The sequence below is a fragment of the Crocodylus siamensis genome, chromosome 3 (genome assembly GCF_052110815.1).
Source record: "Crocodylus siamensis isolate JL-2025a chromosome 3, ASM5211081v1, whole genome shotgun sequence".
In the NCBI taxonomy this organism is placed as follows: domain Eukaryota; kingdom Metazoa; phylum Chordata; order Crocodylia; family Crocodylidae; genus Crocodylus; species Crocodylus siamensis.
Genome location: NC_143397.1, coordinates 164,933,329 through 164,958,634, shown reverse-complemented (window position 1 = coordinate 164,958,634; position 25,306 = coordinate 164,933,329). Strand labels below are relative to the sequence as shown.

General features: G+C 41.8%; 1 protein-coding gene across 1 annotated transcript in view; it reads left to right on the top strand.

The window, feature by feature from the left end:
- Positions 1–16,078, top strand: part of IMPA2 (inositol monophosphatase 2) — a 34,089-nt gene extending 18,011 nt beyond the window's left edge. Inside the window, exons 5-8 of the mRNA XM_090039651.1 lie at positions 1,448–1,556; positions 6,703–6,811; positions 7,015–7,166; positions 11,971–16,078. Coding sequence (XP_089895777.1) covers positions 1,448–1,556; positions 6,703–6,811; positions 7,015–7,166; positions 11,971–12,086 — 486 coding nt within the window. The 3' untranslated portion in view covers positions 12,087–16,078. The remainder of the gene's footprint in view (positions 1–1,447; positions 1,557–6,702; positions 6,812–7,014; positions 7,167–11,970) is intronic.
- Positions 16,079–25,306: the final 9,228 nt, after the last annotated feature.

The window sequence follows — 25,306 nt, the reverse complement described above, 5'->3', positions numbered from 1 at the left end:
ATCTAGAAACTTCAGAGATACACTTCAATCACATTATAAAAATACACCTTCCCCAGAACCTTTCAATACCACGTATAATTATGAAATACATTTTAAAAATATTTTTTCTGTGGCATCTCTTCATGTTTTAGAAGCTGTCTATGGGATTTTGTAAACTAAAATATGAAGCTAAAACAGAAATAAAGGCTAATAGCTTTTCCATCCCATCCAAAAAAGGATGTGGGCAAAGAAAAGGAAATAACAGAATAAAGGAACCAAAACTAACACAAGGGAACTAAAGCCTTATATATTGCTGAAGAGAGATTCCTGTGGATATGTTTAGGGAAGAAACTTAGTATCCTTAGGCAGAGCCTTACACCTGCTTAGTTCAAATAGGTCTTCAGGATGAAGAGCAAGGACTGTCTTTGAGAAATATTGGGTAAATGATGATTACTCAAGTAGTACAGGATTGTTGTTGCATGTACTGACTGGGAATCTAAGAGGTTCGATATCTATTTGTAGTTCTGCTACTATCTTCTTGTGTAACCTTGGGCAATTTCTGTATCTTTCCCCCATAAATGAAATGTAGATAAATATACTTACCAAACAGTAGTGGTACAATTTAATCAGTAAGCTGTATAAAGTGCTTTAAAATATTTTGATATAGGTTAGTAAAGAAATGCAAAATATTATTAAGTACCTCAGGGGTAGATTATTAAGAGTCAAATTATGAATTCATTACTCCCACTGGCAAGTAGGTAAGTACACAGTGTTGCCCATTATCATTGTTTTTTTTTGTGAGTCACACCATACCTGGTATTGTTTTTAAGCTTCCGCTCCTGGAGTCAAGTGATTGCATGAGAATGCCAGCTCTGTTAAAAAAAAAAAAAAAAAAAAAAAAAAAGTAGTAGTAAATTTTCAGGGAAAATTTTGAAAATATGACTTCAGTACATGCTAAGGATTCAGATGTTACAAGGCAAATAAACTGGACTGTATTCTTTCCTAAATAATTCACGATTTGTAAGGCAATAAGTTTGGGGGCCCACAACCTGATTTTTGTATACTGGAGTTTAGCAGTACAGACAGGTACTACAAAACTCAATGGCACTACACTGTGTAATTGCTCACCAATAAGAGTAAAGTATTCAGAACCTGGGCCTGAAGGACTTATGTAGTTGTAATAAAACCTTAAATTAGATTTTAAAACAATTTTTTATTTTATTATGGTAGTGTACATACAAATAAGCTGCAGAAAAGCCTTTTAAAATAGTGAACAGTGAAATTAGCTTTTCTTTTTCTAAACTTAATTTTATGATGTTTCTGAAATTTCAGCATAACAGTAAAATTACTCATATTTATTATATGTGCTAACTAAAAGAATACTAATCTTTCTGCCATTAGTAGTTGTTTATCCTTGTAATGAGTAATCTGAGTTGCATTCATTTCTTTCCTTTTCAAAATCTTAAAGCTTGAATTTGGTGTAATTTACCACTGCACTGAAGAACGATTATACACTGGTAGAAGAGGTCAAGGGGCATTTTGTAATGAAAAAAGGCTTCAGGTATCAAAAGAGACAGGTTGGTCTAGATTTTGTTAGAACTCTAAAAGAAATATGTCGATTTTTTTTTTTTGAGTTGATGCTAATGCTAAATGGATATCATTATCCTGACTTAAAGATTTTCTCCTGCATTATACTTGTGTGTGTGTGTTTCCCTGGAAATACCATGATTTTCCCAAATTTCTGCTTGAAAAGTACAACTTCATGTGAATCAAATGATCTGAATTATTTTTTTGGTTCCTATGTGAACTTACCAGTTTCAATCTATATATAACTGCTTTATTTTTAGGTAAAGAACTAGGACCAGATTCCAGTAAGTTATTCTAGCTGTATAATGGCAAACTTCATGGGTTATGAAATAAAATGGGATATGGTGAATCAGACCCAGAGTATTATGACATCTGTCATTCACTTATTTCCAGATGACTTAATGTGCCCTATCTTGTTTATAAACAAATATACCAATAGTAAATGGAATTAATGGATACATGCTTTAAAAATTTTAACAAGTCACTGCTATATGTATGTGAAATGTATTTCATCAGCAACACTTAGTTCACACTGGGAAACCTGAAAGTATGATTGATTGTTTTTTCCTGATTATGACACAAGGCTGATCAAATGCGCATCAAGAAAACAAGTACAAATGCAAAAGGAGAATGTGGCATTAATTTGTAGATGAAAGCAAGTAGATGACACTGGATGCATCTAGATGTGAAATTAATGCTCCTGAATAAACTCTGGCACAGTTTGCACTGCTTGTATATGCCCATGACCACAGCACATTGAGCCAGGGTGGAACAGCACCAGCTGGCAGGGGGCCCCCCTGAGAGTCAGCCTGCCAGCCTGGATTTGCTCCTGCCCAGCTCCATGTGGTGCAGAGGGGCTGGTTGGGGCCCAAGGATGCTCAGTGTAGGGCTAGCCAGCAGGGAGCCCCACACTGAAGCACCCGTGCCCCAGCTAGCCAAGTCAGCATCTACATGTGAGTTGTGGTGGAGTAAATAACTCCATTGTAGGATAGTATTTGCATTTACCAGTACTATCCTATGACAGAGTTAATTAGTTTACTCTATCCTAATAACACCACATGGGTAGATAGTGCATTTTACTGCCAAGCTAATTAGGCAACTCCCACAGTAAATGTCTTGTGTAGACACACCCACAAATCTGCATCACTGTGCACAAGATGTGAGAAAATTGTTTTAGTAGGCATCAAACAATATAAAATTCACAATCTAAAGCCACTGACAGATGTTCATTTAAAGGTATGATGGGATCTGAGCCTTGATCGCAACAATCATGCCTCCTGCCATGCCACATTTATATAGCAGGACAAGCAATTTTGGGATCAAGGACTACATCCCAGTAGCATCTCACTTGCCAGTGCTGCTGCCATGATCCTGGGTTCCACCAAAGCAGCAAGTTGAAAGCTGGGTGCCTACAATTAGGTGATTATCAAAACCTCAGTTGGGCTACACATAGTTTTTACAAGTCCCAGCACAGAGAACCCATTTGATCAAACTGCGGCATCCCAGTTCCAGGGTCCCACCATGCTGGGACCTTTAAAAACCGTGTGCAGCTGAGCTGCACATGTGGTTTTCTGATATCCTTGGGGATCTTCATGGGCCAGCCCCAACCTGACACACATTCATCTTAAGGCACAATACAAACAAGCCACAAAGTTGTTACACATTATATGTAGACTATCTTTGTGGCTTGTTTACTGTGTTATCATGCCATAACTTGTCTTGAACCATGTGCCAGGTCACTATTTAAGGCCCAATTTACAGGTTAATTGCATCCTCAATGTAATGTGTGTCAGTGGCCTAGTGTACATATTAGGGACATGGAATCAAACCAAACCCTGGACCAGATCTTCCCTAAAATTTGAGGAAGTTTAGATCCAGACCCATACCTTGTGTCTTAGACTAGTCTTTAGTGGGACTGGTTCTCTTCATCTGGAGAAGGAGGTTGCAAATTGTTCACTCATCCCTCATAGAAGCAGCTGTGTCTGAGAAAAGACCTTTAATCCCAGAGAACAGGTACCTGTGGTCCTACCAGAGCTCTTCTCATACTCCCCACCCACAAGTATGCTCTGCTAGGGAAGTGAAAAATCAGACTCACCAGGTTCCATAGGAACCCTGTTGGTAGAGGCTATCTGGGCAAATCCTCTCGCTCTGCCCCCCATAACATACGCCTAATTCTGCTGTCACTTCTCCTGGTCTCCAGCTACAGCATATCTGTAGATGGCTTACACGAGTTTGATCCCATTCCCTTTGGACTTCTTGCTAATTTAGGAGCCCAGAACCCTTAGACAGGCCATATGTTCTCAAAATGTTTTCCTCTTTTGAGATGCAGTCCTTTTTGCTGGAGATTTGCAGCAGTGAATATTGAGCTGTGTTTTGTTTTTTCTTCTTGAGGTTTTAGTGATGCCCATTTACACTGATTCTTGTCTTGTAAGGACAATGGCATCAAGATCGTTCTCATTGCTTCTAGATTTTGCAGCTTTCAAACAGCCCTGCACCCATGTTTTAATTAATTTTGTACACGGTATTTTGTAGAGCTGTGTCCGAACAAGAAACTGGAACTGTGGCTTGGAAGGTCTCACAGCCACAGTAGATTTAAAGGATCTTAATAGAAGATCACCATATTGATGTTGGATTCCTTCAGGCATTCAGTTTTGCCACAGATGAGGATCAGGCCTGTCCTTAAGTTTGTTGATATATTAAATGATGATTTTTTGTATGTTTATTTGTTTCCCTTCTACCTTCTTCCATCATCAACAATTCCCTCCTAAATTTAGCCTGGTCACCATCAATTGTTTTCAGTCCAGACTCTGTTTCTCTTCCCCAAAGCAGCGGAGCTTATCTCCCAGCTCAGGGTGCAGTGTCTTTCAATTGCTGCAGCCATCTGGAGTCATCTTTTGACCAAATGTATTCTTCTTTTGGTGGAACTTCTTTCTGTGCCTAGGACACTTGGGCAGGGTTGGGGTTGTTGTTTTTTCATCTAATTTTTAACAGGACATAACTTTGATTAAAAATTGGGAAATACCTGTTTATTAATCAGGAACATGTTTAATCATTTTCATAGCTCCATAATTCTTGTCATGGCCCAAGTGTTGGTGCATGGTGGATTTCTATAGTAAGGCATGCATTAAATATTTCATAATTGTAAACTGAATGTGCTGTGAGGAAGATTTAATGGCTACTTTCATCCTCTAGAAATGTCCAGTTACGGCTGAACATTACATGTCCTACAGTGTCCCCCAAATTTGTAAACTGTGCTTCTATATTTTAATGTAGTGTTTTTAAATCAGCAAGTCTGTTCCAGTAGTTAAGTTTGTAGTATCCTTTGACTTTTTTTCCTAATTACATATATATTACTCATCAATTACTAACCCAAGTGCTTGAATCCATACTGCTCTTAAACAATGCCACAGTGATTGGTGGCCTGTATCTAACATATCTGTTTAATTACGTGATGTCTCAAGCCACATTAATTTGTCTGTGAAAATGTCCTCAGTACTACTGCACATCCTTTTCAACATATGCCATTACGCATAATAACAGAGCAAACACCCCCTGCAGAAATGAATGTCTATCCTGTAATTTAAGTCATGTAAAAGGCAGCATTTGACATTTGTGCACAGGCTGGTTCACAGGGATTAATCCTGACTTTTTGTGTATATGCAACTCCTGTTGAGTTCAGTCAACACTACAACTGCTCCGCAGCACTCAGGATTTGACCAGATGCCCCCACTTAAATTGTTTGGAAGGAATTCAGAATATGCTTCCTAAAATAGTTCACAGAAAGTAGACCTGATTCTGATCTCACTTACAGCCTGATCTTATGCTGTTCAAAGTCATTGTGGTTCTATCCATTGACTTCAATGGGGTTTTGATGTCATATAATGCTCTAATGCTACAGGAAATCAGAAATGACTCCATATATGAGGGGTGATCAAAAAGTTTTAAGACTTAGCCTTTATTTTAAAGAATAGTATACAAACAACGTTTTTATGAGCTGTCCCCTTCAAAGTAATCTCCCCCAGATGATATGCACTTGTCCCAATGTTTCTGCCACTTTCAGAAGCAATGCTGGAAGTCTTCAACTGTGAGTTTTTTAAGTTCCGCTTTCACATTCTTGTGGATGACTGGAATGTCATCAAATCTCCTTCCTTTCAGCTTCATTTTGATTTTTGGGAACAGAAAAAAATCACATAGGGCAAGGTCAGGTGAATACGGAGGGTGTGGTATCACAGGAATGTTTTTTTCAGCCAAAAATTCTTGAATGGAGATAGCAGTGTGTGAAGGAGCGTTGTCATGGTGCAGAAGCCATCAACCATTTTCACACAGCTCTTGGCAGTATCTTCTAACTTTATCCCTCAATCAAATCAAAACCTCTTTATAAAAGGCCTGATTGTTTGTTTGACTACTTGCTACAAATTCCTGATGAACAATACCCCGAACATCAAGTCTTAGAACTTTTTGATCAAACCACGTATAAACTGAAATAATTCTGGGTAAGAATCCTAACTATTGAACCTTTTTTCCTTGTAAAATTGTTAATACTTCCAGGTTTATATAATTTTAATAGTCTTTACTATATCAGATGTATTTCCAAAAACTGAGTTTTGATATATATTTTTAATTGATCTTGTCTTTTATATAGCTGGTACTACATCATTTGTTAAAATGGATGGGTTTATCCAGGAGATCAAAGTTCTCTGTTCAGGAACCATTTTACTTTTGCATGAAATTAATTTGCGGGGGAATTAATAAATACAATGTTGCTGAATTAGTTTTAGCTGACTGCTAAAGCTTGGGAGGTCTCCAAAGGCTAACAGTTAAAAAAAAAAGAAAAAATGGACGGGAACAAAAGAAACATGTAAACAATACATTTTTGTTTTTATTGCTTCTGCTCTCCTATAACCAGTTTATTTTAGATAACATCATTGTACGAACAATTTAGTGTTGATACAGTGCTTTAAACAAAGCTGTTTCTTATCCCATGAAAAAATATGAAAAAAGGGGAAACAGAACAATTTTTGTGTGCATGACACATGGTTTTGCCGTGAAAAGCCATTTAATGTTTCATTTGAAGAAATTGCCAACTCCAACTTTGAAAGGCAAGTGAATTAATAGAAACAACTGTCTACATTGCAGATATCTCGAAGGCCTTGATTTTAACAGAAATTGGTCCAAAACGTGACCCTGAAACTTTGAAATTGTTCCTCAGTAACATGGAAAGGTTACTCAAAGCCCAAGCACATGGGTAAGTTGTTTTTTTTTTTAAACAGACTTTTGTATATCATTATAATCAAGAGTAAAAAACATTCACAGATGTCCTAAATTCCAAACAAAATGTTACCCTATTTCAATCAAGTATGACACACTACTCTGTTGATAAATACATTTGTTGGAATCACAGGAGTTTTCCCCTTTAAGTTACATTGTACCTCTTATTGCTGCTTCCAGGGTACGTGTCATTGGAAGTGCTACTTTGGCTCTTTGCCATCTAGCATCTGGAGCTGCAGATGCATATTATCAATTTGGCTTACACTGCTGGGACTTGGCGGCAGCTACAGTCATTATTAGAGAGGCAGGTGGTACTGTGATAGATACTTCAGGTGAGTAATATATGCTTTTTTGAGGCAGAGGCTGGATGTTTGTGTTTGGAAAGTATCTGGCCCACAGAGGTCAATACGGCAATCTAAATAATAGTTGCACTCCATTTTTTTCAGCCATTTTTTTTCTAGTCTCTGGGAGATGGGGCAGTAAACAGTAAGACGTTTTGCTTTCTAATTTGGGCTGTTTACTTCTTTGTTACTTTTTCAGCTTTGATTCAGCTATCAGTCCTCATTCAAATCATGTTCCTCCTTCAAATCATATCTGGATACCTTCTATTTAAAAATAGAAAAGATCTTTTTCTCTCCCTCTCTGGTATGTAAGGGGGCAGGAAGGGAAGAGGCTGCGTGTGTATCTCTGTGAGGCAGCTGAGAGAGAACGCATGAATAAATGAGTTTTGCATTTTCACTGAAAGTAGGACTGAAGGGCTCCAAGAACAAGCACCAATATACCATAGCATAAGAGGAGATAGTCCTCATACTTGGAAATGTTACAGAGAAACGTAGTTCTCCATCTTTCTACCAGCATCATCTGGATTTTTCCCAAGTTCAGCTTTTGTCAGCTACTTTTCATTTAGGTGTTAATTTCACACAGACATCTAGAAAGCTGATAGTGCTTTTTATACTCAAACTAAAGGAAACATGGAGTTGGGCACTGTGTGTATTCCTTTGGCAAAGGCATGGGTTTTTTGTTATATCTTTTATTGGTCCAACAGTGTGGTTAGTCCACCTACAAATACAGTTGGTTCAATAAAAGATATCCCCCCCAAAAAACTTGCTTCTCATGCATTGGCAATGCATCAGGGGAGCCCTGGGAGGGCACTTGCCTCCCCAGATTTAATGTTCATCGATTGTTATCAATAAACATTAATGAACATTGAAATTTATAGAAAGGGAGGTAAAGGGGGAAAAAAAGTCCAAGGCTGCAGGGCATGGGGTGCCATGCACATGCACACATGTGTACACACAGCCAGCAATACAGGCAGCGTGGTGGGAGCAGCTCCAGCAGCTACACCTTCCATTGCACTTCAGGCAGATCTCAGGAGCTGCTTCTGTAGTTAAGTCTATGGGACAGAGAGGGTTGGAGGGCCAGGGTTTGGGGACTGTACCTGCACCATCAAAGCCAGGGGCCAAGCTCAAGCAAGCCCAAACCAGCCCTATACATCAGGAGGCCCCCTAATGGCACAGGGGCAATCTGAGCATGCCAGAGCTTGGTGCATGGCCCTGATAGCATGGGGCTGGTCCAGGCACCCAGAGTCTGGTGTATGTCCCCAGTGGTGTGGGGCCAAGCCTGGCACATGGCCCCAGTGATGCAAGACCAATTTTGCCTGGAATATGGCCCCAAGGGCTCAGAGTCAATCCAGGCATGCTAAAGACTGGGCTTGGCCCCAGTCACACAGGGCCAATCTGGGCATGCCAGAGCCTGGCACATGGCTCCGGTGGCTAAGAGTCAATCCAGGAATGCTAGAATCTGGCATACAGCCCCAGTGATGCAGGGCCAATACAGGGAAGTGATAGCCTGGTGCATGGTCCCAGTGGCACCAGGCTGATCCAGGAATACTAGAGTATTTGCCCTGAACCCCGCTGCATACCACCAGAGCCTTTACATTGTCTTCCCACTATCAACAGTCACCAGTTGCCTATGTTCTCATGTATTTCTTGGAGCATCACAGTTATACTACCACTCCAGTCCTTCCTTTGCCAGGCCAGTTTGTTTTGTCTCACTGGCATTCCCAACACATTCTTCTAAATGCTGAAAAAGATGGGAAAGGAACTGAATCCTCTCCCTGCATCAGGTTTTTAGATTCCCTGTAAAGATCTTCTGGGTTTCATCTGGGGATCTGAACCATTTCTGTGTGTTTGCACTCCCTCCTACAGCTTTTTGGAGGCAAGAAAAGTATATTTATCTGTTATATAAAGTGACTTGGAGAGAGCCAGCACAATAGACATGGACAGGAGAAGGTTATTTGCCAGAGCAACAAATGGTCTCTCATTACCAGCTGCTGGCCTAAAACCTCGCTGACACAGAGCCAAGATTCCAAAAGTTAACAATTGGAGTAGGGTAGTCTTGTTGCCAGCTTCTCAATTGGCTTGCTTAGAAAAGGAAGCCAAGTCACTGAGTAGTAGCTTGAAAAGTTTTAGAACTGAGTGAGATTTGATACTGGTTGAACTATTGCATGTTTGAGACTGGGCAGGAGGCTCATCTGAAAAAGAGGTGTTGACACCCTGTAAGCCAATGGTGTCATCTAGGAAGAGCAGGAGAAAGAGTCACAAAAACCAGGGTATCCCTGGTTGTGTCAGTCTTCTACAATTACTCCTTGTATACACAGATTGAATTATTAGAAAGAGAGCATAGTGTCTGGCTCTGTTCTTAGCTTTTGAGTGGCTCACAACAGTATCCTGGATGACTGCTCTTATCTGTAATGTAATTCGTTGCACAAGGAGGTGCTGGGTTGAGTGGAGATGATCTGGCTGTGTGGAGGGATTTATGGTCTGGCACAGTTCTGCCAGGTGTGATTTGTTGAATCTGTGGCAGAGGAGAGGAGAGGTAAATGTTGGCCCCTTTGCAAAAGGACAGCTTTGTAAATATCCTAACACATGGGAGGACTGTCTTCCTCCTCCCTCCTTTTTCCAGGACTCATGCTCAAGTATGCATGTATGTAGTTGCATACATGCCAGAGCAGTGCATCGTTTTACTGAGCATGGTCATTCTGTTTGCAGAAGCTTATACATTCACCGAGTAAAGCCAGGGCCAAAAACAGCTGGGCCCATGGGTAGAAAATTGCCATTTAGATGCACAAAGGGAAATAGAATTCTACCGTAAGTACCTCTATTATAGAATCATAGAATTATAGCAAAGTAGGGCTGGACTTTCAGAGGTCATCTTGTCCACCTCTCTCCCCCCACCCCACCAGAAAGGATCATTCCTATCCAAACCATCCTATATAAATCCATTTCCTAACATTAGTAAAACTATACAGTCAATTCTGTAGCACCTTAGCCTACCACGTAAATCAGGGGAACAAGAGTGACCAATGTCCTGCTTCTGCAAGAGTTGCCAAAATATGCTTAAGAGATCCAAGGAAGATGGCAATGCCCCCCACCACTACAGAGGAAGGCAAAAACACCCACAGTCTGTACCAGTCTGATCGTGGGGTAAAAGTCCTTCCTGATCCCAAATGTAGTGATTGGTTTGACTCTGAATGGGAGAGGTGAGACCCTCTAGCCAGGGGTAGGATCACCCTTACAGATGTCTTCTCATTCTTACATGCAACTGAGGGGCTAATAGAGTCACTTCTGCACTTCAGTTAGGTAACTCAAGAGTTGGTCACAAGTTGTACTTTGACCATCCACTAAGTGAAATAGAATTCTGCCAAAAGTCCTTTACGTTCTCAGAACTGTCTGTCTGTCTCCCTCTCTCTTGTTGATAATTCTGTATTCCCAAGAGGCCTCTCACTTTGCTTGAGTCTGTTTAGGAATTTTAGTATGCTGTATTTATTCACATGCAACACATACCTTTTCTCCAAAAATTAGCCACCCAAAATTAGAATGCATGTCTTAAGCAGGAATGCTGGGGGGTGGTTTCTGTCCTGGATAGAAGCATGCTGATTTGCATCCTGCTCCACTAGGCAGCAGCAGTGGCATTACTATCTAGGCAGCTGTGGAAGTCTGTTCCCACAGCTCATTGTTCTTCACTCCACAGGTGTTGACCGTCTCTCCTTTGTAATGGTCTTGATATTCCACTAATCAACCAGTTTCAGCAATTTTACTAGCTGTTCCTAGTCTTCTCCTATTTTACAGCACTGGAGACTCGTTAGTTCTTTTCAAAATCATAGATCCACCCATGGAGACCAGTCTTCAGGAGAAGCTAGGGTTTCAGCTTTTAGTTAAGCAGGAAAGGGAAGGTAAGCCGCCTGATCATTAGGCTCTGTCCTTGCTCTATACAGCCATTACTTTGATTTTTTTCTTCATTCTGCCTTTCAAAAACAAGGTGTGTAACTTATTTGGGGGTGTTTTGTAATGCAAGAAAATATGGTATCTTGTTTACTGCAAAATTGTTTCTCAAAGACAGAGGGATGATTGTTTATATAGCACCTCTCCCCTGGGAAATCCCTAAATCAGAAGTGCATAATTGTGATGTGACTGGTAGCCTATGTCTAGGTGAAAGTGGGCCAGACCTGAGAGGTTTTAGTGGAATATTACTGTATTGGGACAGAGGATGAGAAAACAGTATGAAGTTGCTGAGGTACAACTACCTACAAATACTCACTCAGATTAACTGAAAAAATGAAGGTTTGGGGGTTTTTTGGTTAGGAAACTGTAATGTGTTAACCTTAAGAGCTGAGCCACAGACCTGTGTTCTAAGCTTCCACTATTCAGGGGAAGAGTCTGGAAAGATACAATACTTTAAAAAAAAAAAAAAAAAAAAAAAAAAAAGTTGTCAGGTGAAGGATATGTTTTACACCCAAAACTGGTTGTACTATTGCTTATTTTATTTTTTACTTTCTATAGTTTTTCCAGTTGGACATTTGGTCTTTAAAAAAGCACAGAGAAATATATTGTATTTTTTGTCACATACCAGATGAATCCAAATGCACCTTGTGTATGTTGCATGCTTTGCAGCTGGGTCTAGGATTCCCAAAATGCAATATTTTGCTTGTAAGATCTTAATTGGATTTCCCTAAACATAACTTTGGGTAAAACTGTATGTTTTTTTTTTTTAATTTATCTAACTACAACAGAAGGCAGTAAAGCATATATTGCCTTTGTATCTAAATGCTATTCTTCTTTACCATTTTATTTTCAGGGGGACCTCTGGATCTCATGTCATGTCGAGTGATTGCTGCAGGTACTAAAGAGATGGCCATGTTCGTAGCTCAGGAAATACAGACTATTGACTACAGACGGGATGATGAGAACTGAACAAAATGAAATACTCTGAACAGTAAAGTGAAATCTGGTTTTCTGAACTATGTAATTTTTTTCCAGGATGGACAACTTAGAGGGACTATGGTTGTGAGCTTAGGCCACGGGTGGGCAAAATGCGGATGCAGCCTGCCAGCCCATTCTATCCAGCCCACAGGGCACCTAAAATATTTAGAAAATTAATATTTATGTGTCCCTGGCTGCCTGTCATGTGGCCTTCGATGGGTTGCCAAAACTCAGCGAGAATCCCTCCACTCAAAATAAATGCCCACCCCTGGCTTAGGCACTAACTTTTTTTCCAGTGGGTGCTTACAGACACACTCCCCCAAAAAACATGCTTTAATGTAAACTCAGCACACATTTCTTCAACTTGGCTCTGTGGCACCTGTAAAGATCAGGCACTTTAATGGGGCTTTTTTGGCACTTTTATCTAATAATGGAATCGGCTTTAGCTAAAAGCGCCAAAAAGCACCACTGAAGCACCCAGTCTTTACAGGTGCTGCAGAGCCGGGTTGAAGTAAAGTGGTGCTGCTTCTGGTAAAGCATGTTTTGTTTATTTTTTTAATGTCTCGGCCATGGCTCATGGGTGCTGAGCACCTGCTAGTTTTGTTTGCTGAGTGCTTGAGCCCAGAGCACCCATGGAGTCGGCACCTATGATTGTTAGAGCAGGCTTTCTGCACAGATTTTCTGGGTCAAAATATTTTTTTTTAAATGTGTTGCAATGAGGAGGTGTGGGGAAAAAAAAGATGTTTAAAACCTCTAAGGTTAACAATCCCTTTTTAATATGCATGTATTTCGGCAGTAACTTTTTTATATGATCACATGTAACATCTGTTTCAGAATTAAGTCACAGTTTCACATTCGTAGGGTTGGAAGCAAGTCTTTTGTAACATACGGAGTTAAAAATAAAAGTTTATTTTTACAAAACACAGATCTCAGGTAAATGAGCTTTAGAACTGTAGTATGAAACAAGTAGTAAAAATATGTGCCTACAATAGCCTTGTTCAGCAGTACTTAACGCAATATAAAGTGACATTACTCTTTTCTAACTATGTTACAATTATATATCCATTTTGGCAGGGTGGTGTTTGTGTGCACTCTCTCTCTCTCTCTCTCTCTCTCTCTCTCTCTCTCTCTCTCAGAAATTTACAGTGATTTTATATAGTGGAAAAAAATAAAAAGTCTGATTTTTAGATACTCTTCTCAGGGAAGAGTATCTTTTACTTCTACTGTGTTTATTAACCAAAATGGTTAGTAATAAAATCTGGTGAAAACATGGAAAACATTTCATCACTTATTTTTTTCACATTGTTCAACCAGTTCCAGTTTATGATTCATGTCAACCATTTAGGCCCAAATCTGACAGTCCTTATTTAACCTTTAGTAAGATCTCAGTCCTGCAAAGACTAAGTAATTGTGATTTCTAGGCAAAGTGCTTACTACCAGAAGAACTGAAGCCAGTGGGGCTATTCACAGTAGTAAGTACTATACATAATAGTATGGTACCCTGACAGAGTTCTGTGTCAAGGAAGTGTTGACCTCAGTGGAAGTGTTGACCTCATGTTTTGCTGGAGTAGGAACTACAGTTTCATTCATAAAGGCCAATTATTAAAAATAGGTGCCTATGCTATGCTTGCAAAAACATAATTGTAAATACAGCGAGGACATTTCACATATACAATTATAGCCACCTTTTCTGAATGGCTAGAAATCATGTAAAGTTAATTTAATAAATCTCCTAAAAGCATAGGAAATCTGTGCAACTCTGGTTTTATGTTCAATAGTTTTGTTCATTTTACCAAGGTTTTTATTTGGATTATTCTTTTAAAACACGTAATCTCAGTGATAAAATGGCACTACCAGATTACTTATATTGTAGCATCCAGAAAAATATTTGAGATTTAAATATGGGGATTTACTTCTAGCCCTTGTGTGGCTCAGATTCAAGTTAAAAACCTTTCTGCAATAATACAAAATAAATCCACAAACCCCATAAGGCCACAAACCCAAGTGAGCCAAAGTTTATGTTCCTAAATTGCATGTGTAGATAAATGTCTATGCATAATTACCTACTTTGCATACACAACTAATGAATACAGTTGTAGCCTTGCATGTTTTTTTCTACTGTGAAAAATGTTTGGGGGGTTTTTCACTATAACTTATATATTGTATTTTTAAATGAGAAATGCAAAATACTGGGTATGTCTACACATTCATTAATTTGCCATAATTACAACACATGAAGTTTAGTACCTGTTATTACTAAGCTTAGTGCACCATAACTAATCAGCACAACTGCTTGTTAGCACAGATGAACGCTTTTTTGTAACATTAATGCAAATTAGACTGAGTCTACTATGCATTAGTACTGTTTTGCCAGCCGCACTAATGCACTGTAGAACTAGTCTTCTGCATATTAAGAGTCTCATGTAGATGCACACACTGACTGAACTGTAGCCAAAAATTTAGGTCCCTGATTCAGCAGAACATTTAAACACACTGATGTATTGCCTAGCTTCATGACCATATTATTTCCTTGTACTCCCTGGTCTGCTTCTATCTACTGTTTTTTATTTTACATTTAGATTGTAAGCTCTTTGGAACAGGAACTGTATTTTATTTGGTGTTTGTAGAGTGCCTAATACAGTATTGTTCAGTTCATGACTAGGTATATACGTACTACAATAATACAAGTAATGAATAAAAATGGTTTCATTGGATTAGTTTTCATTCCATCCAAGCACAGGTCAGATCCAGGGTAATGAGAGATTTAAGGAGAGGTCTGAATCTCCAGGCACCTACTCGAACTTCCGTCATTCACATAAGCCATGTAATGTAACTTACACTAGCAGAGGATCAAGTGTAGCAGAGCTGGGCTTCCTCATGCCCCCTCCCATCTCTGCACTCTCCCCAGATAAGCTGCTTTTTTCCTTTTCTGGTAGATGGACAGCTGGTGTAGACATCTCTGCACCCCCGGCAAGCTTTCCCTCAGCATAGCTTCCATGCATAGAGAGCCTCTGGCCAGTTTATTTGAACTCCCCAGCACTTGCAGTGTAGGGTGACCTTACTAAATAAACCAGAGAACCTGTCCAGTTGATTTCAATGACACATGCAAGTGCTTTGGTGAAACAGATGCTTTGTGGAGGTGGGGATTAACTAAAGGGAGGGGAACATCCACAAATCCAGTTTGAGATTCACCTGTTTCTTTGGTGAGTGCAATTGATGAGTGCCTCAAACTCCCACTGATGTCAGAGGAAGGATCAGATGGTCATAGTTTTAGTGAGACTGGCCAGGGGTATTCCCACATTTTTTACTGAAAACAGTTAATTATCTGTTAAGTTCCTAACAGATAAATCCTGTCCTAGATTTTGTCCTTCCTTTCCATCTTCTCATGCTTGCTATCTAAACTTTTGTTTTCTATAAATTTTCCTTGTCAACTTTCCAACGTAAGCTCTAACCTAATACTGTATGTGAGTCAAATCTTTAAACGTTTAGCTATTTTTGCTTAAATAATATCAAGGTTTTAATTAATTTTCCAGCACTTGTAAAATAAGTAGCTTTTATATTTAACAAAATGAAGATGAGAAAGATTACAGTCCATTTCACACACTTTGGATTGTTTTAAAACATGCTTCAGCCTCTTTAGATTATTTGGAGGCCAGTTTATGAAGCAGAGATAGTATTTAAATAGAAAGGAAAAGCTGTTCCCTACCCAGGATATTAAAACCTGTGTTGGTGTTTTCCCCCTGATAGTGCCTGAATGAATGTTGATGGAAAGGGCAGAAGAGAATAAGAGTCAGAAACATCTCTGATATATTTTGGAGTCATATTATTGCATTCTCTCATTGGAGTGGAAGGAAAAAATGTGAATGTAATCTTGCTCTTGCTCATATGTATATGATATTTAAAATATTTATAGTTATGAATATGTTCAATGTATAGTGCCATATCTGGAATTCTGTGTTCCTGAATACAGATTTCCCTCGCTTTATGCTGTACATGCATTCCTGGAAAATAGTGCACAACTTGAATTCACATAAAGGGAATCTACTTTACAATGTAACAAATAGGGTATGTTCCAAGACCCTGACTGTACTGACCCCCAGACCCATTTCTACCACTTTTACAAGACAATTTTGGTATTCACCAACAGCAGTTAGTACACACAAGCACAGGGCACTATCATAATAGGGATGACTACTACAGAAACACATTCTGCAGACAACAGAACAGAGCAAGGAGCACAGATCCACACAGGCATCCGGGCCTGCTGACTTAAACGCATCCAGTCCTTCCAAGTGACTCTGCAACATCTCAGGTCAACACATGGTGGTCTGGTGCCCTGCTGTTGTCTCTCTACCATCCCATTGTGAGACTTCTGTTGCCCCTCGTTTAGGAACACTGAGGCAAAGAACTCATTGGGGAGTCCCCCCCGTCTGTCACCAATTGCTTTTGCCCATTCAGTAGTGGTCCTATACCACCCTGGGCCTTGGTTTTACTCCCTATATATCTGAAAAACAATTTTTTGTTATCCTTAACTTGTGATGCCATCCTCAGCTCCATGGTAGCTTTGGCCTTGCTAACTGCCTCCTTACAACTGTGAGCTGAGGAGGCATACTCTTCTTTAGTAATTTCTCCCTGTTTCCACTGCTTATCTGCCCCACCCTTTGCCCTTAGGCTGCTCTGGATTTCTCTGGTCAGCCAAGGAAGCCTCTTGGCCCCTTTTTCTCCACATGGGGATCATCTTCTGTGCGCAAAGGATCGCGTCCTTAAGGCACAGCCACCTTTCCTGGGCTCCCATCTCATCAAATCTCTTACGCTGCAGTGCGTCATTGACCTGAGCTCGCTGAAGTCACCCTTCCTAAAGTCTAGCACTTCTACCCTATTAGTTACCTTTCCCACTCTACGCCTTATGGTGAATTCTATTATTTGGTGGTCACTGTCCCACAGGTGACCACTGATCTGTAGGTCCCCTGCCATGTCATCCCCCATTGCCAATACCAGGTCCAGTACAACATTCCCCCTAGTGGGACTATGTACCTCCTGTCCATTGTGCCCCAGGAAGTCCCTTGCCAGGAAGTGTGGGTCAGGGTCCAGGAAGCCAAATCCTGCATGATGGCACCGTTTACTTGTGGTTGCCCATGCCATCTGTCCCAGGGGAACAGGCAGGGAAGGCTCAAACTTCCTGCTCAACACTCCCCTGCCCCCCCAACGCCTCCTGTCACAGGATCAAGGAGGTGTCCTGTGACTAATATAGGGTTAAGGAGCTGCCAATCACCAGGGGCAGCTCAGGTGCTGGTTGCCACAGCAACCAGACAGGTCAGGTGACCAGAAGGGGGCAAGGCTGGGCCTTTATAAACAGCCCAGGCCAGAGCCAGAGTAGCAGTTTCCCTCTGGCAGCTGTATGAGCTCTGTGGGTGAGCTGAGCAGTCTGGATTGATGGTTACAGCCTGACTGCTCTGATTGGCTGCAATGATGCAGGGGTAAAGAGAATTCTGATGGAGGTAAGACAGAGCCAGCATAGAGCAGAGCTGGGTTTATGATTGTGTTATGAGCCGGTAGGCTTCCTGTTTATGTTGCAGCTGCTTGGCTCATGGTTTTGTTATTGTTATACTGGAGGACCAGGTGAGGCTGTAGGGGTGTGAGGAGCCCCCCTCATGGGGGCTCCCCAGTAGCTTGGGGGTTCCTGGTGCCCAGTGGGGCACAGCTGTTCGCGCTGGAGAGGCATGGTGTGAGGGGTTTTGGACCCCAGCCCGTGAGGCCGGCAAAGGCCCCGGAGGGGGCGGGAGGTGCCGGCAAAGGCCCCGGAGTGCCAGAGAGGGGCACCAGGGAAGTATGAGCCCTAGGGGCACCAGAGAGGGCACCGGAGGGCAAGGACGGAGCAACATCCAGGAACAGCTGCGAGGCTTGGGGCATCCTAAAGGGGAGGTAGGAGGCATGCATTGCCCATAAGGCTGGGGGTGTTGGAGCACCCCACTTGGAACGGAGGTAATACCAGCATGGTGTCAAGGTGGAAGCAGGCAGCCTCCCTTACTGAACTCATAAGATCAAAGACGTGGCAGGTGAGAAGAGGGTGCTGGATCACCTTAATTGACACGGCAGGGGGCACTAGTGAGCTCACGGCTGCTCGCAGGCCTCACTCGTGACACCTCCACTGCGATTGCCACTGCTGGGCTGCTGCTCTCCTCCAGACTGAGCCCAGCCCAGACAGCAGCAGTGGTGGCAGCTGCTGGGCAGGCAGGTTAACCCTTCCCTGTTCCCCCACTAGGACAGACAGCGCAAACAGTCACAAATAAGCAAGGGGTGGGGTACCCGTGAGTAGGGATCTGTAAGGGTGGCGGGGGTGGGAATAGACTCAATCTGGGCCAGGAGGGAAAGGGGCAGGGGGTGTTTACACTAAAGTGTAGTTTAGAGTGGCTACACCTTAATGTAACATGAGTTAGGTAACACAGATTAGAAATAATCCTGCCCTCGAGTTAGGTGGCTCAAAGTTACCCAACAAGTGTTGAAAACTAGTTTCAGGTGTTAATGTGTGGACAGTCCAGGTGTTAAGAGGTCCAGGAGCTGCCCAAAATTACCATGTGGCAAGGCCCTCATAAGAAGTAAAACTAAACCAAAATGATGTACACCTGAATGAACTGAAAAAAGTGGTAAACTGTTCTTGTTTAGCTTCCAGTTATGGTGGGATAGAGTTGAAAAAAAATGCACTGTAACCCTATCGTTTGTCATCTGCCCAATCCCTTCAGAACATAACCTAACCTGGGAAGAGTTTCAAGTCCATTCATTTATATCAGCACATTCCTGCTTCCTTACCCTGGTGTGAGTGATGAATCAAGGCCTAAAGAAACATAAGAAAATCCTATATTAAATGGGTAAGGATCACCATTGGTGACACTTAGGGGATGCACACAGGTATACATGCACCCCCTGAGATTGGCAGTGCTCCCCCTGAAGAAAACTCTGCCAGCAGTGTCAGTACTCACCACCACCCCTCCCCTGCCACTGACACCACCACAGTCACCTTTGGAAGTTCCCCACTTGGCGCCACCATGCCCCTGCTGCCACATTCCCTGCCAGCCTTTGGGGCATGCATTGTTCATGAGGATCATGCATAGGTCACAAAAAAGCAACTGAATAACCAGAAAAATGTGGAAGAGAAATGTTCTGTATAGTAAAAAACACTATTAGGAACCAAAAACAAGAGGCCAAACTAATCCCTTTCAGATGCAAGGTCTTTTGGTTTCATTGGAACTCCACCCATTTGTGCCATGATTGAATTTGACCAAGGTTACTCTTTCAAAGCCTTTTTTGTTTAACAATTCAGAAATTGTCATGTTACAAATGTAGTTTTTAACTTAAGTGTTGCAAGTTTTTCAGAAAACTTGGAACTCAAGTCAGAATCTAAATTATCGAATGGCAAAGCTCTGTCTTTTATTATTCAGATGCTCCAGCTGCAAACATGATTTTCTGGTCAGTAAGCAGGCTAGGAGTGAGAGCCTGATGTGGAGCTAAACTAGATTCTTCACTGAGTGCATCTACATGAGATGCTTAATGTGCAGTAGCTTAATAACACTGTGCAGTAACATGCTGGGCAAAAACCATGCTAATACACTTCTGCACAGTAGTATTAGGCTATTGCACAGTAAGCATCACTAAAAAAACTGTGTGCCAGTGCCTTAAGCAAGTACAAAACTAAATGCACAGTAACTACCATACATTAATGAGCATACAGATGAGCCCACAGTGCCTTAAACATTTAAAAAAGCAATCTAAGAACATGTTGAATTTAATTCAGCAGTGTCAGTACAGCAGTCCAAAACCTAAAAAATTCAGTTTGAAAATGGTCTATGTCAATCATGCCGTGTGTTTTGCCATAAAAGGACATACTGGAATGAAATGTTAATAGCAGCATCCAATAATCTAATTTGCACCTTTGTTCATATTGAGTTTCACTGAGAGAGCTCCATATCCTGTGAGTCAATAACTTGACTACAGTTAGAATTTTTCTTAAAACAAAAACCAGAAGGACAGTGATTAGGTAAAGTGAATTCACTACTTACCTGAACATTATGGCTAGGGACCTACTGAAATCACAATTGCACAGATTTTGTGAAGTCTGGCAATGCCTGTGGAATCTGCCAGACAAAAAAAAATTACTGAAAATGAAATGGTGGCTCCCCAGGAGCCAACCGTCCTCAGCGCACTGCACCAGCCCACCAGGACTGAGAAGGGGGGCAGGAGAGCTCTGCCCACTCAGAGGACTGCCAGCAAGATAGCTGCTGCCCCCACCCCTCGCCACTGATTGCTTGTAAGGGCTGCCTATTATGTGACCTTGCACCTCTCCACCAATTGGCAGTGAGGGGCTGCATGACAAGTAGCCCTCACGGTCAATCATCAGTGAGGGGAGGGGCTACTGGAGCCCCTTGGCCAATCAGAGGCATGGCAGGGCCTGCTGTGCTCTGCCTGTGCAATGGCTGCCCAGACCCATATTCTATCTGTGAAATTGGGGGCAGGGGCTCTGATTTCATTAGGTCCCCAATTATGGCAAAAGATACAACTCGAATGGAGTGTCTTCATGCTAACTTTCAGAAGCTGCATAATTTCTTGCTGAATAACTGTGCTGAACTGCCCCAGCTTTGTTCACTGGTGTACATGGACAGATCTACCTGTATTGTAGAAATAAGGAAATGGTCAGAGGCCATAACATACTAGTGCTTTTCAGAATCTTAACAGCACTCCATGCTGCCCCTTACACTCAGAGTTCCCTTCTCATCCTAATAAGCCAAGCACCTCCACTCGACCTTTCTCAAAACCTGTCTTAAGGTCAGAGCCTTGTTGCATGGGACACTTAGTCCATGTTTTATTTCAACTGTAGTCAGATTACCATGCTGTATTAAAAGTTAGAACTTGTTCTGAGCGGCTGCATAATAATGCTTGCTACAATCTCAGCCTTCTCTGGACAGGGCAATCTACTACAATCTTAGCCTACTCTGGAGAGGCCAGCTGTGCCTCTCCCTCCCTGCTAACACTGACCCTGGCACCAAGCGCCAAAGCTCACATGTCTACCCATAAGGATGTGCAACTCCCATGTCCGGAGGCCATGCTTCCCCCTCCCAACCCTCCCCATGCATGCCCAGCCCCAGAGCACCTGCCCCTGGCATGCTCAGGGCAGCCAGGTCTCTGCCGCTAGGGGCAAGTGCTGGAACTGTGGAACAAATCCAGTTTCTGCCACTGGCACTCTTGAACTCGCTTGGGTGTTGTGCTGAGACTGAGACCAGCAATCAGCTGACTGTTGGTCACAGTCTCTGTACCACTCTAGTCTGGAAATCATACTGTCTCTGTGGAGCAGTCTGATGAAAGTTGAACACGTTACTTAATATGACCTGGAGATATTCCTCTCACAAAGTCATAACTTGCTATCATACAATCACAATTAGCATGTTTTACTGCTGCAATGCTCAGAGGCTTGCAGTTTAAGGGCAGTTAACAAGTACTAAGTGTAACATATGACATGGCCCTCACTTCTCCCATGAACCCATAAATGCTCATGTTTCAACAAAAGATAAAATCACCTACTTAAAATAGGCTGTCACCACCACATATAAACAGTCAAGGGATTCCTTAGTAGGCCTTTGTATTTAATGGCTGAAAAGAACACTGCACTAGATGGTGAACTCGGTTTGATATTTAGGTAAACAATTTCAAACAATGGTATTTTGTAATATATTCATGGACTTCTGATTGCAGTTGGATTAGCATCAAATACCCATATAAGCTGCAGCACTGCCAGAGAAGCACACCAGTTGTAGTGACACTGGGCCTGATACTGTGAGGCGCTGAGGATCTAATCTTGTTCCTACTGAAGTCAATGGAGAGTGTCCTATTAACTTCAGAGGCATTAGATCAGGCCCTATGCTCCAGCTACTCCTATTGTTCTCACTAAACACTGCAGGCACTCAGTGATTCATTCCATAAGAAATATCCTTTATATAAAGAGGAAGGATCCATGAATACAAACCTTAGGAGAAATAAAATGAATAGTGTTTAAGTTTAAAATCCACTGGAATTTCTACCAGCTCTAGCCTGGCACAAGTTAAAATAACTAGATTATTCCTGCCGACACAGTCCCCAGTCCTACAATTTTTCTCAGGCAGAAGATTGAAGGGGATAAAGAAACACACTGTATGTAGTCTTTCTCTCCCAATTGGTTTACAAGCTAGGAAGCTTGTTCAGAATTGTTCCAATTCTGAGTTATTAAAAGTAACACCAGTTTTCACACAGAGCCACCTGCTGATAGTGAAGTATATTTATTCTAAACTATTTAAATCAGAATGGCAGGTTTTTGTGGAAATGATGTTCCTTTTTCCAGCCTGGATCATGTGTTTATATTGTGCAAGGCTAATTAAAGCACTGCTGGTAGAAAGAATACAACTTGATTTTAAACCACCAGCAGCCACACACTAAATCTGGTACCTCTGTATTCCCTGGTTGCAAATAGCTTATAGCACTTTGCATTGGACCATGCCACAAAAAAGGTAGAAGCCAGTTAGAAGTAATTTAATTAAAAACAAACAACTTTGGAAAGTACTTCTATTTTAACTTGACTTCTTGATATCGGTGTCGGCGCCTACCTGAGGTTTCTGAGGTTCCATGTATTAATTATATTGGTGGCCAAGTCTCCAGCCACCAGACCTGTGAGCTGCCTAAAACCATGTAAGGAGCTATTGCCAACATGCTGACACTATGGGAACCACACAGTGTTTCAGAATTTAAATGGATTCACTCTTGGACTGTGCATTTCTGATCCCGTGACTGACATTTGGAAGTATATGGATATTTCAATACAGAGTTTTAAACTCCTATTTGGACAGATTTTTCCATTCAGTCCCCTTTGTGCACAGGCCTAAGAAGTTTTCAGATGTCAATATCTCTGTATACATTTGAGAGATTTTAACTCCAGCCTCTGTCCAAATAAGTTTTGCAAATGTTAATCCTGACATGGATGTATGCAAATCTGATGCTCAGAATGCCAGCCTTCTGGTGTTTATGTACAGACAAAAGAAGCACATCCGGAAAATCCTTTCCATCATGTTTGTTTAATTATATTTTTTAGTGGTATAAAAGGAAACCAGCATGATGTCAAATGGTACATAATGTTATTGGGGATCAGTAACTATGTAACTATTTCTTACTCAAGTTTGTTTTGTTGCAATCTAACATAACCTGTCACAGTTACTAACCTAGCAACTTCTATAATCCCTTTCTGATTTCTTGAAGTGTACCTGCTTAGGCGGTAGGCTTCACAGCTTTTGCCTCTCATAGGGTGGATCCCAAAATTCCCTCACTCCTAGACATATCGTATGTACCTGAATACAAGACAACCCTGAATTTAAGATGACACCCCCCCCCACCGAGGAATTGGATTCTATACATGGAAAATGTATTATACATTTCCATGTATGAAATCTAATTATTGAAGGATAATCTTAAATTCATCCCTCCCCACTACTAGAGGATGGGGGGGGGAGGGGAGAGGTGACTGCAGGGGGCAGTAATGGGCCAGGCAGTGGGGAGACAGACTGTGGGGAAGGCAATAGGGGGCCATGTGGTAGGAGCCAGGCAGTGGAGCAAGCAGTGAGAGGGGGAGGTAAATTCCCCCTGATGCCTGTACTCCCCTTACTTCAGCTTCAGGCTGCCCCAATCCCTTTTCCCCTGTCCCCCGACCCTTTCCCTCTCCAGGCTGCTTCTGCCCATCTCAGGCTTGGGTCTCCGATCCCCTTCTTCCTGTCTACCCCCCACAAACTCTTTTCCCCCTGCCTGCCTCTCCATCACCCCACCCCCACCTTTGTTCTGCACCAACAGGCTCTATCCCTGCTGCAGTCTGGGAAATGGAGCATGGCTCCACCCTGCCCCCATAGCAGTGGCACGGAGCTGGCACTGCTGTTACAGGGTCAGGTTGGAGCCTGTGCTCCATACCCTAGACTGCAGCATAGACAGAACCTGCCAGTGCAGAGCAAAGGTAAGGAGAAATTCAGCAGAGGTGGAAAGATGGGGAGAAGCAGTATGGCAGGGAGACTGGGTGCTGTGGCAGAGGATAGGCTGGGTGCGCAGAAGCAGCTGCTGTTCTGGCTCTAGCCCTAACCCCTCCCCTCACCATAAGGCAAGGGATTTCCCCCCCACCCCATGGTGGTGGAGGGAAAACCTTATCTTGTAACTGAGTAAATACGGTGGTTCCATGTGGTTCTTGTGTGCTTACTTGGCCCAGCTAGTTAGCATCTGCAAGTCTTCCCTTCAGGAGCTGACAACAGGTTGTATGAAATCCTGACATGGATGTCAGGAAACCAGATACTTTTCTCAAAGTATGGTATAATCTTCATAGTAGGAACAAATGATTACATAAGAGAAAAAAGAACTGTAAGATGATAAGAGGGCTACATTCATGTCTATCTTACCTAAAGTTTCCTATCCCCTGACTGTTTCGGATTCTCTAATGGCATCTGACCTTTTTAACTGTTTCATGTGCTTTGGCTCTATTGGCTCCCACTAGCAGAAGAATAAATAACTTTGGCTGAAGCCTGGATGAAGTAATATTACTCATGATACTTGACAGAGGTTGACTATTATTTCCATCTGACGTTTTTTATCAGGGAGTTGCTTATTTGGAGCTAATGTGTGCTTTCTCACCTCTTTCCCAACATCCCTGCTGGACTAAAACGACATACACACTTACTCAACACTTCAGCAAAACAATATAACCATGTAGTAACTATCCCAATAACTAAGTCACATAAATTAGTCATGAATCTTTGCAGACCAGTCCCACATCTTTCACAAACCTTTTTAACTCTATAACTATTTCAACCCAGGCTGTCTGATTTCCTTTGTTTTTCTACACTGATCAAGGTTAGTGCTCTTAATTACTAGCTAAGCTGAGGCCTTGCAACTAAACCTATATTATGTATTATTGCCTCCCATCTAATTTCTCTACTAGATTATTACATTGTATTTCAGAACAAGAGTAATTTTGCATCTACAGCTGAAGATGACAAAACAACAACTGCAATTCACATTTTTCTCAGACTACCAATTATGCTTTTCAGAATCTTGAAATGTCAGTATGATGGAACTTTGCTGTCATAGAGTACGGAACAACCTACTCTGCCTTGTCTAATAAACATGAATGCAACAGAAGCAGCAATCCTCTGTTAGGTTCCTGG